General features: G+C 39.1%; 1 protein-coding gene across 2 annotated transcripts; it reads right to left on the reverse strand.

Annotated features, from left to right (window-relative positions):
* Positions 1-312: 312 nt before the first annotated feature.
* On the reverse strand, positions 313-7,733 carry eci1 (enoyl-CoA delta isomerase 1). Of its 2 annotated transcripts, XM_034190764.1 has the most exons (8): positions 7,636-7,733; positions 4,114-4,233; positions 3,905-4,032; positions 2,922-3,068; positions 2,528-2,649; positions 1,020-1,198; positions 830-918; positions 313-439 (listed from the first exon to the last, which is right to left on the reverse strand). In XM_034190764.1, the coding sequence occupies exons 1-8, from the start codon at positions 7,676-7,678 to the stop codon at positions 419-421; spliced, it is 849 nt and encodes a 282-aa protein (XP_034046655.1). In that variant the 5' UTR covers positions 7,679-7,733; the 3' UTR covers positions 313-418. The 2 variants fall into 2 exon arrangements, with proteins under 2 accessions (XP_034046655.1, XP_034046654.1); XM_034190763.1 differs by lacking the exon at positions 313-439 and having other exon boundaries at positions 740-918; positions 7,636-7,678.
* Between the last annotated feature and the right edge of the window lie 5,714 nt (positions 7,734-13,447).

The following is a 13,447-nucleotide window of genomic DNA, read 5'->3' on the forward strand; positions in this document are numbered from 1 at the left end:
AAATTATTTGCAGAGATGTTTGCAAAACAGCTGAAAACCCCCGTTTTACATCCATAAATTTGACAGAGGACACCGGGCGAACTATTGCATTATCATCACAGATATACTGCTGACTTGAATAAGTGAATGTTCGCCGAAGTTTAACTTTGGACAAACAAACCTATATGATTGGTTTTACTATCTCGCATATGAACTTCTGCAGAGGGAAAGTTCTGGTTTTTCCAAGAAACCTTTCTAATAATTCTCAGGCCATTTAAAAAAAAATCTTTTCAGATACACTGATACAAATGAAATTCTCTACATGTCAAGATATTAGTAGGGGTATGTCAGAAAACATGTTTATTCTTTGTGACATAGTAACAAAGTACTTACATAAAGAATGAACACGACTGATGATGATTCAGTCACTGAAATCAGTTCAAAGTAGTTGAGTAAAGTACTAATTTGTGAGATGCTGACTATTTTCCCCCCTAATTTAGGATACAGAGACACACAGCAATGTACTTTTCTTGTACTATTTCCCAAAAGGTCAGTAAGATGCAGTACTTTAATGGTGAAGGCGTGTGGACCCAGTAACTTCCAAAAAACAAAACTAAAAACACACAGCGACATGTCATCTAATCTTAAACAACGTTGCTGGGTAAAACCTCTCTCCCAGTATGTACAAACACCACTAATGATAGACGTATTTTCAAGTAGAGTCTCAAAGCCCCATTAGTGGGTATTTCACTTTACATCTGCCCCATCTCGTCTAGCTCTTCCTGTTCTTAAGCATCTCCATATACATGCTTAGTGACTTCTGAATGGAGTCTTTGGTGATGAAGCGGACAAAGTACTGGATGTCAGCATCTCTGTTAGATGCCAGTTTATCGATGGTTGGCTTCCTCATCATGGACTTGGTAAGCTGTCTGGCATGTTCTATAAGCAAAAGGAGAAACAGTTAGCAGTAGGGTCCACGGTGCACCAGTAGCCCTCAGACTGCTACCGCTCTTCAGGCTGTGAATGTAACAGCGTCATACCTGGAATGGCCAACCATTTGGTCATGGTTTGGGTGGCTGTGGTGAGTAACTGGTCTTCAGGTACCAGCTGATCTACCAATCCTATATTCAGGGCCTCTGAGGGGCTGTAGAGCTGCCCCAACTCCAGGGCCATCTCCGTTTTCCGATGGCCGATAGTATTAAGAATGGTGTCCTTAAACCTAAAGACAGCAAACCCAAATGTTTCATCAAATTAGAGTCTTTCCAGACATACCCATCTCAACTGTGTGAAATTCACTTTTAACATGTTTCATTTAATAATCTCTGGTAAACAAAAGCACCGAGGGTGGTCTGTCTTCACTGTACTATGTAAAAACAAAGAGGGCGACTACTTTGGGAAAGTAAAAGGAACAAAAATGGAGCTTTCAACCCCTTTTCCCAACAAAGCTAGATTTTACATTTCCACATAAGATGTGGTCAAGCAGCATTTCTGTATTATTCTGTTCCCACATTGTCCCCTTTCAACTCTTTTTATACATTACCCTGTGATTTGAATCACGATTTATCTCGACATCCAAAATTTAAAAAAAACGTTTAAAACTTTTCTGATTCATCACAATGTTCTACAATGCTACAGTGATCACGGACTACACCCAATGGCACGCCCAGATTAGGCATCTGATTTTTTCCTCCCTGGAAATCGCAGGCAATCAGATATCAAAAATCTGTGAAGGGAGACAGACTTCACGGATGCAGAGCTCTCAGTACAAAAGGGAAAGGGTCTATAAATGGCTGTTAAAATATTCCAACCTTCCAAAACTTTACAATACTGTAACAAACATTAAAGTATTTTGATATACTTTTACAATTAGAAGTCACTATTGTAATACAACAGTATTAAAAAAGAATACTTCAGTTTTCATTCATTTTCTTCATGACCATCACTGTACCACCATCATATCACAGTCATCACTGCACAGGGATGAGAATTTATCAGATTTTTTTCAATAACAGTGTAACCAGTCTACTTCTTTATCAGTTCCTTTAATGATGCCTGATCAACTTTCTTTGATGCCTGATCAACTTTCCTGTAGCTAGATGAAAATTCAGTAAGGTATGTCTTCTATAATATATTCCAATTCTAAAGTACAACTCTACTAGTGTATACTGAGGTATATCTAAATATCTAAAAAAGAAGAGTAGAACAGAGTAGAGTAGAGCCACTGAGGTGCCTGGTCTTGAGAACCAGGGATGGTAGGTTGAAAAGCTTTTTTAATCACATGGGAACTCTCCCTACCCACGCAAGCGGCTCAAGAAATTTGACATCATGTATATAAGTGATATTTCCATGACATAACACCATGACTGTCAAACGTGACGTCAAACTTGAGTTTTTGCAAAGTGGAACTGTTAGAAAAACACACTGGCACTGATAAGCATCTTGATACACATGACTCCAAACGACTGAAAAATTCGGAACCAGTTCCCGATTCTTATCTCTATCGCTGCAACCACAACTCTCACACCCGTTGTCAATCATCATTCCGTACCAGAAAGGTGCTACAATGCCGAGCTGCGTCTCGTTAAGACCGATGCTGTAACGAGGGTTTTCAACCATTATTCGATAATCACATGACAAAGCCATCAGACAGCCACCAGCAGGGCTGGATCCCTGTAGAGAGTTGACAGAGGAGAAAATCTTGCTCAGGGGCAAGTTGCCAAACAGGTTTGATTCTTTTCATGTTGCTTTAAGCCCTTTTTGCTGTAGCAGAAGGACAGAGCTCACCTGGCAGTCAATCAAACGGAGCAGCATTATTTAACACATTGTTTCGGTTTGTCTCAACCACAGTGGTGAAATCATTCTATATGTTAAGCTGCCGGTAGTTCTGATGCATTTATAAAACATCACTTTTTGTGTGAAAACTGCCCGACATCTATACATACATTTATTGCAGCTATAGTGATCATGTTGGAGCCATAGAGTTTTAGCCACATCTCCTGAACGGCCCTCCAGAACTCTCCACAGTGCTCCGGACTCTTTCCGTACATCTCTGTGATGTCCAGGCCTGCTGAGAACACCTTGGGCAAGCTCTAGACAGCAACAATGCACACAGATGACAAAGTGTGGAGATTTCAATACTTATAATGACACAAAAAAAATTGTTAAGCAATATCAGAGTTAAGACTGAACTTTTTTTTATCACACACTTATCGCATTATACAGCATGCACGTTTGTGCTTAAACGTCTGAGACACTGGCACAAGCTAAAAAACACCTGTGCAGCAACGTCATAAAAATGTTTCCTTTTGATTTGACATCCAGTTTTTAATATATTATCAGGTGGTCCAATATGGACTTTTAGGAGTGCTTAAATACTGGAATCAATGGTAGATAAGCCAGAATAAAAAAAAAATTCTCACTGCACCCAGATGACTGCAATGCCTTGCCACCTCCACCAGCTAATTTTTCAACTTGGCTTGATGCCATAGATGCCAGAGGGCCGATACATTTCGTAGCTTGAGGGGAGCAGAAGACTATGCAGAAAGCCACATTTCAATACCTCATCAAGTTCCTTAGATATGGTAATTTGTGTGTTTTTGGTAATGACCATTAATTTGGACCTGACCTTAGACCTATAATCAGTTTGAAAGAATGGTTCACTGTGGGGATGCACGATCCACATTTTTTCCAGGTCCTTTCCTGGATTGGAAATCTCTGCAGGTTGTACTGGAAATTTCCGTTCCGTGACTTAACGTTGGTATCGGAACCCGATACCAATATTGGACTGGATCGGCCACATCTAGTTAACTGTTTATCCATCAAGGTTAACTGAAATTGTGCTTTGCATTTTCAAGATATGGCCACAAACAGACATATTATATTAAACAAACATTTATTATATAGACAGAGAGATGTTGTACTGTACCGAAGTGATGATGAGGCCTCTGCAGCTTTTATCCATCTCCAGTTTCTCCAAGCTGATGCTGAACTGTGTGAGGAAATCTAAACTGAGACTGTTGACAGGAGGACTCTGCATGCGCATCACTGCCACGCCTACAATATAATGACACAGAAAGGTTGTTTTACCTTAAATGTTTGATAAAAGACTGCTCACATTCAAAGCAATATCCTCACCTGAGCTTTGGTCTAAACTGACGTTGATCTTAGATGAGGTGGAATTGTTTCTCTGCTGACAAACGAGCACAGGAGCTGCACAAACACTGTCATGACTGCTGCAGAGCAGCCGGGAAAGACCTGTGGGCAACAGTGTTTCAGTGAGTGAAACAATAACAACACAACCTTTGGTGGCAAGCATGCAGCAACTCTGTCTAGGTCGCTGTTCATGGAAATATCAACACATATTCAAACTTCATAACAGCTGAATCGTTAGTTCAATTAGTCATTCAATTTGACACAAACATTTTCAACAGTCATTGGTGATGATCAATTAACTGCTTAAATGATTGCCTTTTTCGCAATCCTTGTATTGGAGGGGACATTTTTCAATGAAATTTCCAAGTTTCAAAGGGTACAAAAGCACATTACTTGAAAAAATATCTCCACCAGCATTAAATAAATGTTTGAGATAGTACTGGAGTATCGGAGGCAGCCTGCCCTCCATCCAGGACCAGGAAGCGACCTGGTAATATCTCTGCAGACCCCACACCCTGGACACACTGTTTAAACTCCTCCCCTCTGGTCGACATTACAGAGCTCTGTACGTCAAAACAACGAGACACAGGAACAGTTTCTTCCCACAGGCCATCACACTGATGAACAATTTAACCTGCCAAAACACTCACTAATTCATATTCCTCTTGTACTACTCAATGTTTGTCTGTTTCTCCTTTGCACACATTTTTATTGCACATTTTTATTGTGAATTATGCAGTGTTTGGTGTATATTTATACATGCTTGTACAGAGAGAGTGCAGTTCAAACTGCAGACAAATTCCTTGTGTTCTTTTAGATATGCGGTGAATAAAGGCTATTTCTGATTCGTAGATGCCAAAGAAGGGTTTTTAATATAAAATATAGCCCTGCCTTCTATAACACTATGTAACACAATTTTTGTTCCTGGCTTCTAAGTGTTATATTTCAACTGCTTATGTCTAATGTCTATGGAAAAATGACTACATTCAGCACAAACTTTGATTTTATTATTTTTTTTAATGTTCTAGAAAGTTCTAAAAGTTTCTTGAAATTTCTAGATAATTCTGGAAACTTCTAGAAAATTCTGGACAGTTCTAGCAGTTAAAGAATATTCTAGAAGACTACTCAGTAGTAGTGAAGGCGAATCGAGAATATTCTTGAAACAGACAAATTTCAAAATATCATTGTGCTGATCACGGAAGCAAAGTTTCTGTGGAATAACAGCTATTTTCTATTTATTTAAGGCATAACAGGTTAGGAAAACACACTGTGTACCCAGGAACAAAACAAAAATAAAAATTTGTTACATAGTGTAATTTAATAACAATGCAAGTTGAAATATACACTTGCTTTTTCTGACACACAAATTTACCCACAAAACAGGTATTTAGATGCAAGGTGATCACTCCTTTGGAGCAGTAGCACCTAGGCTATAGAACACTCTGCCTCTTTCCCTTCGCTGTCTAGAGACCATTAGTGTATTTAAGAAGCAGTTAAAGACTTTTCTTTTTAAACAGGCTTTTAGTTAGACAAGGGTTTTTATTGATTTATTCTTTTTATGTTTTCCTGTTTAAAAAAACTATTATTTAAAATGGACCCTCGCTGTATTTTGTGTATTTCACTTGGTTGTTTTGTAAAGCACTTTGTGATGCCATATCTATGAAAGGTGCTATATAAATAAATTTTACTTCCTTACTTATATTTCCAGGGTGTACCCCGTGTCATGCCCTATGACTGCTGGGATGGGCTCCAGCCCCCTGTGATCCTTAATTGGCACAAGTGGGTATATAAAATGGATGGATGGAACTTTTTAACACCTCATGGTAGAATTTGATAATTGCCATGATTATTCACAATGTGGGCCACCATGTACAAGAAACTAATATTACTGAACTAAAAAAATGTAGTCACAATTTCATTAATACCTATTTTTCCACTATGAATCCTTTAATGTGAAAATGCTCATATAAGAGAAAACAATGAAGCTGTTTGTAAGGAAGATGTCTTCTGTGCAGTGACATTTCACAAATATGAGTACAAAGGACTCCTCTCACTGGAATGCTTCTGAAATTATATTTAGGATCGCATCATTTATCAATATTAAAAAGAAATTAATAATAACTAAAGCACCGTGCTCATAGAGTGCAAACCTCTGTCAACACTTCTATTTTCCAATTCCACAAATTTTTGCCTTGGAAAAAATTTTCAAGATTAAAGTCCTGTTAGACACAGCTTTTCATGAGCTAAATCAGATGTGATCAAATGTCAGGAGTACGAATTTACTTCATGCACTTGAAGTTTTTTTCTCTCAAATATGAAAGAAATTTGATCTTTTTGGACAGAGTTCTGAATTTTTGAAAACCAGTTCAATGTTAAAGGATACAGAATAATTTCCTAAAGGATAAGGATTTTTCCAATATTTTTCCTGACTTTGACCTATGATCTTGAAAATTGAATCAGTTCTTGCCTATCAGGATATGAATCCTCTGTAAAAAAAATTTCACAATGATATACGAAGTGTATATTTTGCCGGATACGGCAAGCACACACCTAGCGATATTTGACCGGATCTCCTCGCTAATTGGCTAGTTCAAATGACGTCATCGTAGAGAGTATCAACATGGCGGCGTCTTCGGCATTGAGTGTTGGTGCTAATTTTTCATCTTTAAATGCCGTTTTGGGTGCCATAACGTCATTTGAATCGGAACAGAAAATTACCTACTGCTGGAGGGATTCTCGGACGCTAAAAGCAGCTCAAAAACATGGCATAGCCGTGCCCCAAATTATTTCCACCGTGTGGCGAAAATTTTCTACCGTGCCTGAAATTATTTCCACTGCCGTGCCCAAAATTATCTCCACTGGTGTTTTTTGCGGCCGTTCCGTTCCGTCATGAATAAATTTAGACGGCCGGCAAAACAGTGCAACCCGCCATTTTGCTGGTGCTGCGTACAGGGAAATATCGTACAGTTCAACTTTGCCGAGGGCGCCGCCATGTTGAAATAAACTCTACAATGATGTCATTTGAACTAGCCAATCAGCGAGGAGATCCGGTCAAATATCGCTTGGTGCGTGTTTGCCGTATCCGGCAGAATATAACCTGCCAATGATATATGAAAAATTGTGGGTTCCGGCCTGCTCACAAACAAACAGGCGAAAAACATAACCTCTGTCCATCTTTGTTGGCGGAGGAAAAAAAAAAAAAAAAAAATCAATGACCAACATAATGTGAATGACAACTTGAACTAATGAAAGCTAGCACTGTAAATCTGATATCATCAACAACGTGACTGCACGTGGTGCACAAACCAAACAAGTCAAATCACAGACCATTAAATCCCTCTGTGGTGTGACCTTTCCTCTACTTTGTCAAAGTGCAGAGCAGCTAGCTAACACGGCTAACTCCTCACTGCTTTTATAATAATAATTCCGACACAAACACCTCGACGCAAACCACCTAAGCGTATGCATAAAACTAAATCAAAGTGTATTACCACACAAACATACCCGAAGTGACGCACTTAGTTCTCAATACAGCTTTCAATGCCATTTTATTCGAGCTGCAACAACAAACTTCCACAGCCACACTGCCTCGCGGAGTGACGTCATGAAGGAGGCGGGGCCAAAACTTTACAACCCCCCCAAGAACAACTAAATAATAATAAAATAATCAAATAATAATAATAAAATTATGATCTGATGAATATAGTGAATGGTTCACTGTCTGAACAAAACACTGCAGGACTTGTATTTCATTGTATGCAGTATGAACTCAAGATATTTCAAGTTTTGCATGATTAACCTAATTTTTATTTGTTAATTCCTCATAAATTTCAACATTTAGGTAAGTGGAGATCCAACAGGCAAATGTTCCACCATTCCAAGTTTCACCACTCACATCAAAGCCAGATTTTTTCAGAGCATCAAGGGTGTCTCTTGGTTTCCCCCATCCCTTACAGAAAAAACTATAGGTAATTCTATAGGCATGACCTATAGGTTGCTATAGGCTAGTCCATAGAATTTCTGCAGACAAGCCTATAGAGAAACCTATAGGCCACCATAGAAAAACCTATAAGCGCCTATAGGCAATTGGGATGTTTCGCCTATAGGCTCTCTATAGGCAGTCCTATAGGATAACTATAAGAACCTGCAGGCCAACCCATAGGATCTCCATAAGAACCTATAGGCCGGCCTATAGCATTTCTATCAGGACCTATAGGATCTTTGTAGGAACCTATAGGCCAACCTATAGGATCTCTATAATAATCCATAGGCCAACCTATAGCATTTCTACCAGAACCTATAGGCCAACCTTTAGGATCTCTATGGGAACCTATAGGACAACCTATAGAATCTCTATAGGAACCTACAAGTCATAATGCCATAAAATATGCAAAGGATAATGGTAACAATTAAACATTTAAATATAAATTTTATTTCACAAATACACAATAAACAATACACAAAAAGTGACAAAATTTAACTTTTTCTTGGATGAAATATTGAACAAACTTTAGGGCAAGCCTTTAATCAGCGGTATCACACTTCTTCAGCAAGCGTTTGCCTTTGGTGTTCAAGAGGTGAGTGATGGCCGTTTTGACTGGTTGAACATCAGGAGAACGGGTCTGTTCTTTGATATAATCTGCATATGTAAAATAAATGAATATATAAAATCTGTAATTTGTGGATGCAGCTTACAGATAAAAGCAAAACCAACCAGCACAGGGTTCAACAGCAATTAAAACATTTATTCAAAAATAATTCTCCAAGAAATATTAGTTAAAAATTATACCACCAGTTCCCAAAGCTGGGGAAAAATATTACCATATTTCCTCTATTAGAAGCGCATGGGCTTACGTAAATAACGCGTGTTTTTATGGTTAAAATGAGTAATATTTTAATATTTCTGTATCGAAAGAATTTAATTTTTGGTCTAGGTGCACCTCTAATAGAGCAAATATATTATATGTAAGGCATTGCATTAATAATGTTATTGTTATACCATAGTGTTGTTATGCCTTTGTGAGGGAATCTGATTGTAGCACTTCTGGTGTGTGAATCATCCACAGCAGGGTGTTTGTGTATTCTTTAACATTTGTTTTTTTTGTTTGTTTTTTTTATTTAGTAACCTCTTTTGCCAAACTGTTATGGCCACCCCTGGCCAAAAAGTTACCTAAAATTAAAAGACACTAGGTTAGGCACAAAATAAAGCTTGAGATGATGTACAACAGTAAAAAGTTTCCTACAACAAACAGTATACAAAGCATTGTCTAGAATAAGAAAAACATATTTTTTTCACCATGGAGGCTTGATGTGCACAAATGGAAGAAAAAATATTACTGCCTGGTTTAATTTTGAATATTCCATTATTATTTTGTCTTTTTTTTCCCCCTCTCTTATTAACTGACCAAAATAAAAGATAACTCAATGGCAGTGACTGTTTTTTTTTTTTTTTTAATCTGGTACGTGTTATCAGTAAATTGCACCAAGTAAATAATTTGGCTTTTTGCACAGAACATGATTGTCTGTCCTTCCAGCACAGTCATCTGGTTTTTGAGAATAGTGGTGCAGCTTAGCTAAAATTTCTAAAACAATTTTTCATTTTGTGACTAAAGCACCAAATTTGTCACACAAATGAACTAACACTTATTTTCAGATGTGGAGGTATCCTGGAGCTGACCCCATGACCTACAGGGGCCAATGAAGAATTACACAGAGATCAAAATTTTTGAAAATGTTCCAATCATATTGAAAGGTATATCATATTATTTATCTGAACATAATTCCAAAAAAAAAGGTATAATTTAGACTGTCCTTGACTAAATGTTGTAGAGTTACAGGGTAAAAACAACAAACATGTTGACAAAGGTCAATTTCAGTTTATACAAGGGTCAAAAGATAAAGTTGTTCCAGTTTTGGTAATACGTGATGCAAATTATTGGTTGAGGTAATAGGGTTTTAAAAAGGAATAGTTTGCACCATCTGTCATGATTAGTTATCATATTACAGGGTAACATATGTCACATGTCATAGAATCCAATGGACATCAACCTTGTTTGACCTTTACTTTTGAGACTTTTGGAGACCAAGCATTCAACACAGACAAAACTATTCCATTTATTAATCCTATTAGTTCAATAATTTGCATCACTTTATTGCCAGAATTGGTGCAACTTGAACTTTTGACCCCTGTAATAGTTGAGATTGTCATCTTTTTTGCTGGATTTACCCTGTAACGCCACAAAATTTCAAGTCAAGAATAGCCTAAACTATACCTTTTTGGAATCATTATGATCAGACAAATAATATGATATCCCTTTCAATATGATTGGAAATGTTTAAAATTTTGACCCCTGTGTAATTCTTCATTGACCCCTGTAGGTCATGAGAGGTCAGCTCCAGGATACCTCCATATCTGAAAATAAGTATTAGTTAATTTAGAATATGTGTGCAAAATTTCATACTTTAATCACAAAATGCACAATCATTTTACATATCCACTGCACTATAACTGATACAGATTTAGGATATATATGTGTAGCGGGATGAAGCTCCCGGGTCCTGATTGAAAAGACGTTCCCGCTAGCTTGGCTAACGGGGAATTCCCCTTTGGCTGACCTGGTAGAGTAATGGTCTTTAGTGCGAGCCGTCTGGGGTTCGATCCCACCGCCATCCCGGTCACAAAGGTCCTGCGGTCACATATGTTTACTCCAATCAAGGATCACAGGGGAGCTGGAGCCTACCCCAGTGTAGTGATGGTACTCTAATCTGAGTTGTTTTTTTACTCCTCCCACTCGCTCCCCTCAGGATGTGAACTCACAATTTCTTGCATTCGAGGCAGATGCTCTGACCAGTCGGCTAAAACCCGGGCTCTGGCCTGAGTGACTAGAGTATCCTTTGGTTATCGGGGGAATGAGACCTGTTGGCTACCACATGCACAGCAACTCCTGCTGGCCTCCATCACACTAGCAGTCACAGGGCGTGACGCAGGGTACACCCTGGACAGGACACCAGTCCATCATAGGGCCACATACAGACAAACACATTCTGTTGTGAAAGTGTAGTGACACGGACCCACAACAGGGGGCCAAATGAACGGTCAATAGATGAGCCAAAAAGTAACAATTTAATGTTGTGAAGGTGCACAACGAACATACAAACAATCTCAGAATCTGATAACAGTCAATCCACAAAGGTGACGTGTGGGCAGGCTCGAGGATAGAAGACGTCTGTCCTGAGAAGAGCCAGAACCACACAATTTCCGCCGCCACCGAACCTGGTGAATACTGGAGCCGTCAAGTCCCGAATTCCCAGGTGATCACCGTCCCCGACTGTCGGATCTGGTACTGCTGGCGAAGAGCAAAGACAGTTAAGTGTGGGTGTGTGTACACCCCGTAACAACAACGGTGGGAATGCCACCTCCACCTCTAACACACTCGTGCAGCTCCTGTCTCAAACACTTATCTGACGGGACGTAGGACGAAACAGTCGCGACCCACGCCGGTCCTCTGGTTAGACAGCTGCAACACAATAGCTCTTGGAATCAATCAATACAGGCAGAGAAAGTTACCTCCATAGAAGTACGATATCTCGGTGATGAGGTGGAGATGACGTCTGGGTTTTATGGAGTGAGATGATGAAGAATGAGTGACAGCTGTCAGGAAATAATGAGTGACAGCTGTCACTCCCGGCTGTGTCCGTGGCGGCAGCGCCCTCTCGTGCCTGAAGCCCGCACTTCAGGCAGGGCGCCCTCTGGTGGTGGGCCAGCAGTACCTCCTCTTCTGGCGGCCCACACAACATTAATAACATAAACCACCTTGCTGGCGTCAGACACGTACATCACGGGTCGTTGTGCAAAGACGAGCGAACACTGCATCAGAAAGCCCGCACTTCAGGCAGGGCACCCTCTGGTGGTGGGCCAGCAGTACCTCCTCTTCTGGTGGCCCACACAACACATTCACACCTACAGTCAATTTAAAGTCTCCAATTCACCCAACCTGCATGCTTTTGGAAGCCAGAGCACCCGGAGGGAACCCACGTGAACAAATCCACACAGAAAGGTCTGGGTGGGAAGCGATCCCACGACCTTCTTGCTTTGAGAAAACAGTGCTAACCCCTAAGCCACCTGTATTTCTTAATGATTGATGTAAATAAAGTGCAAGACATTTTCAGTTACTTGAAAACGTTTGTGAATCCATCCCCTGATTTTCTAAAGAAAAATAGCTGTAAAAATGATTATTTAATGACAACTGATCATTTAATATTATTCCACCCTTCCTGATAAGTGATAAGTTAATAATATTGCCTCCTTCCCAACTTTTTTTTGGAATGTGTTGCATTCCTTAAATGCAGGAACAGATGTGTCTTCACAAATGAAATAAAGTTGACAACACAAAAGTTCATACTGCCTGCAAGTCAACTTAAATGTAAGAAGCACTGCAGGGTTTTTTTTTTCTTTGCATATACATATTCCATATCATCCCAACATTTTCTGATTTGGGGTTGTAAAAAGAAAAAAGAGAAAATAACAACCATTTTTGCAAGTTTTGTTGCAAATTTATGCAATTTTAGTAATCAAGTTAATTTTATAGTAACTTTACATTAATTTGTCCGATGGTGACCACCATATTTTATGTTTTGTGTGGTTAACTTAATTTGTTAATTCCTTGTAAATTCCTACATTTATGGCCTGGAAAGTTGTAAGGGGGATTCAACAGGCAAGTGTTCCACCATTCCCAGTTGGTTCATTTTGAAATCACCCCAGTGCGACCTCGCCCCAGGTTATGTCACCCCACTCCAGTAACACTATATTTCAATTCAGATATGTTCACGTAATAAATTATTTATACACACCAGTGGCATAATACATTGTTCTTACTCAAGTTTTGTAAGTGTGAGATGATGCTTAAAGGTTGGGGAATGTAATTGTCAGGTAAAAAGTCCATTGATGGGAGAAGCAGGGACCATTGTCCAGTTTGATACATCACACTGGCAGGTCCCTAACTTTGAACTAGTCATTCTTAATTATTTAAGGAAATAGGGGTGACTTCACCTAGTCCATGAGCCAGTCATCAATTTTGACCTAATCAGTACCACTTAAGGTGACTAAACGACACTTAGAATCCAGCCTCAATGTATCATGGCCTACACAAAATGTATGATAACCATCCCAGGGTGGTAGCTGTAGCCAGCTAGGGGTCAATGAAGAATTACACAGAGGTCAAAATTTAAAAATGCTCCAGTCACATTGAAAACTATATCACATTATTTGTCTGATCATAACAATTCCAAAAAAGTATAGTTTGGACTATCTATGATG

The sequence above is a fragment of the Thalassophryne amazonica genome, chromosome 16 (genome assembly GCF_902500255.1).
Source record: "Thalassophryne amazonica chromosome 16, fThaAma1.1, whole genome shotgun sequence".
Taxonomy (NCBI): domain Eukaryota; kingdom Metazoa; phylum Chordata; class Actinopteri; order Batrachoidiformes; family Batrachoididae; genus Thalassophryne; species Thalassophryne amazonica.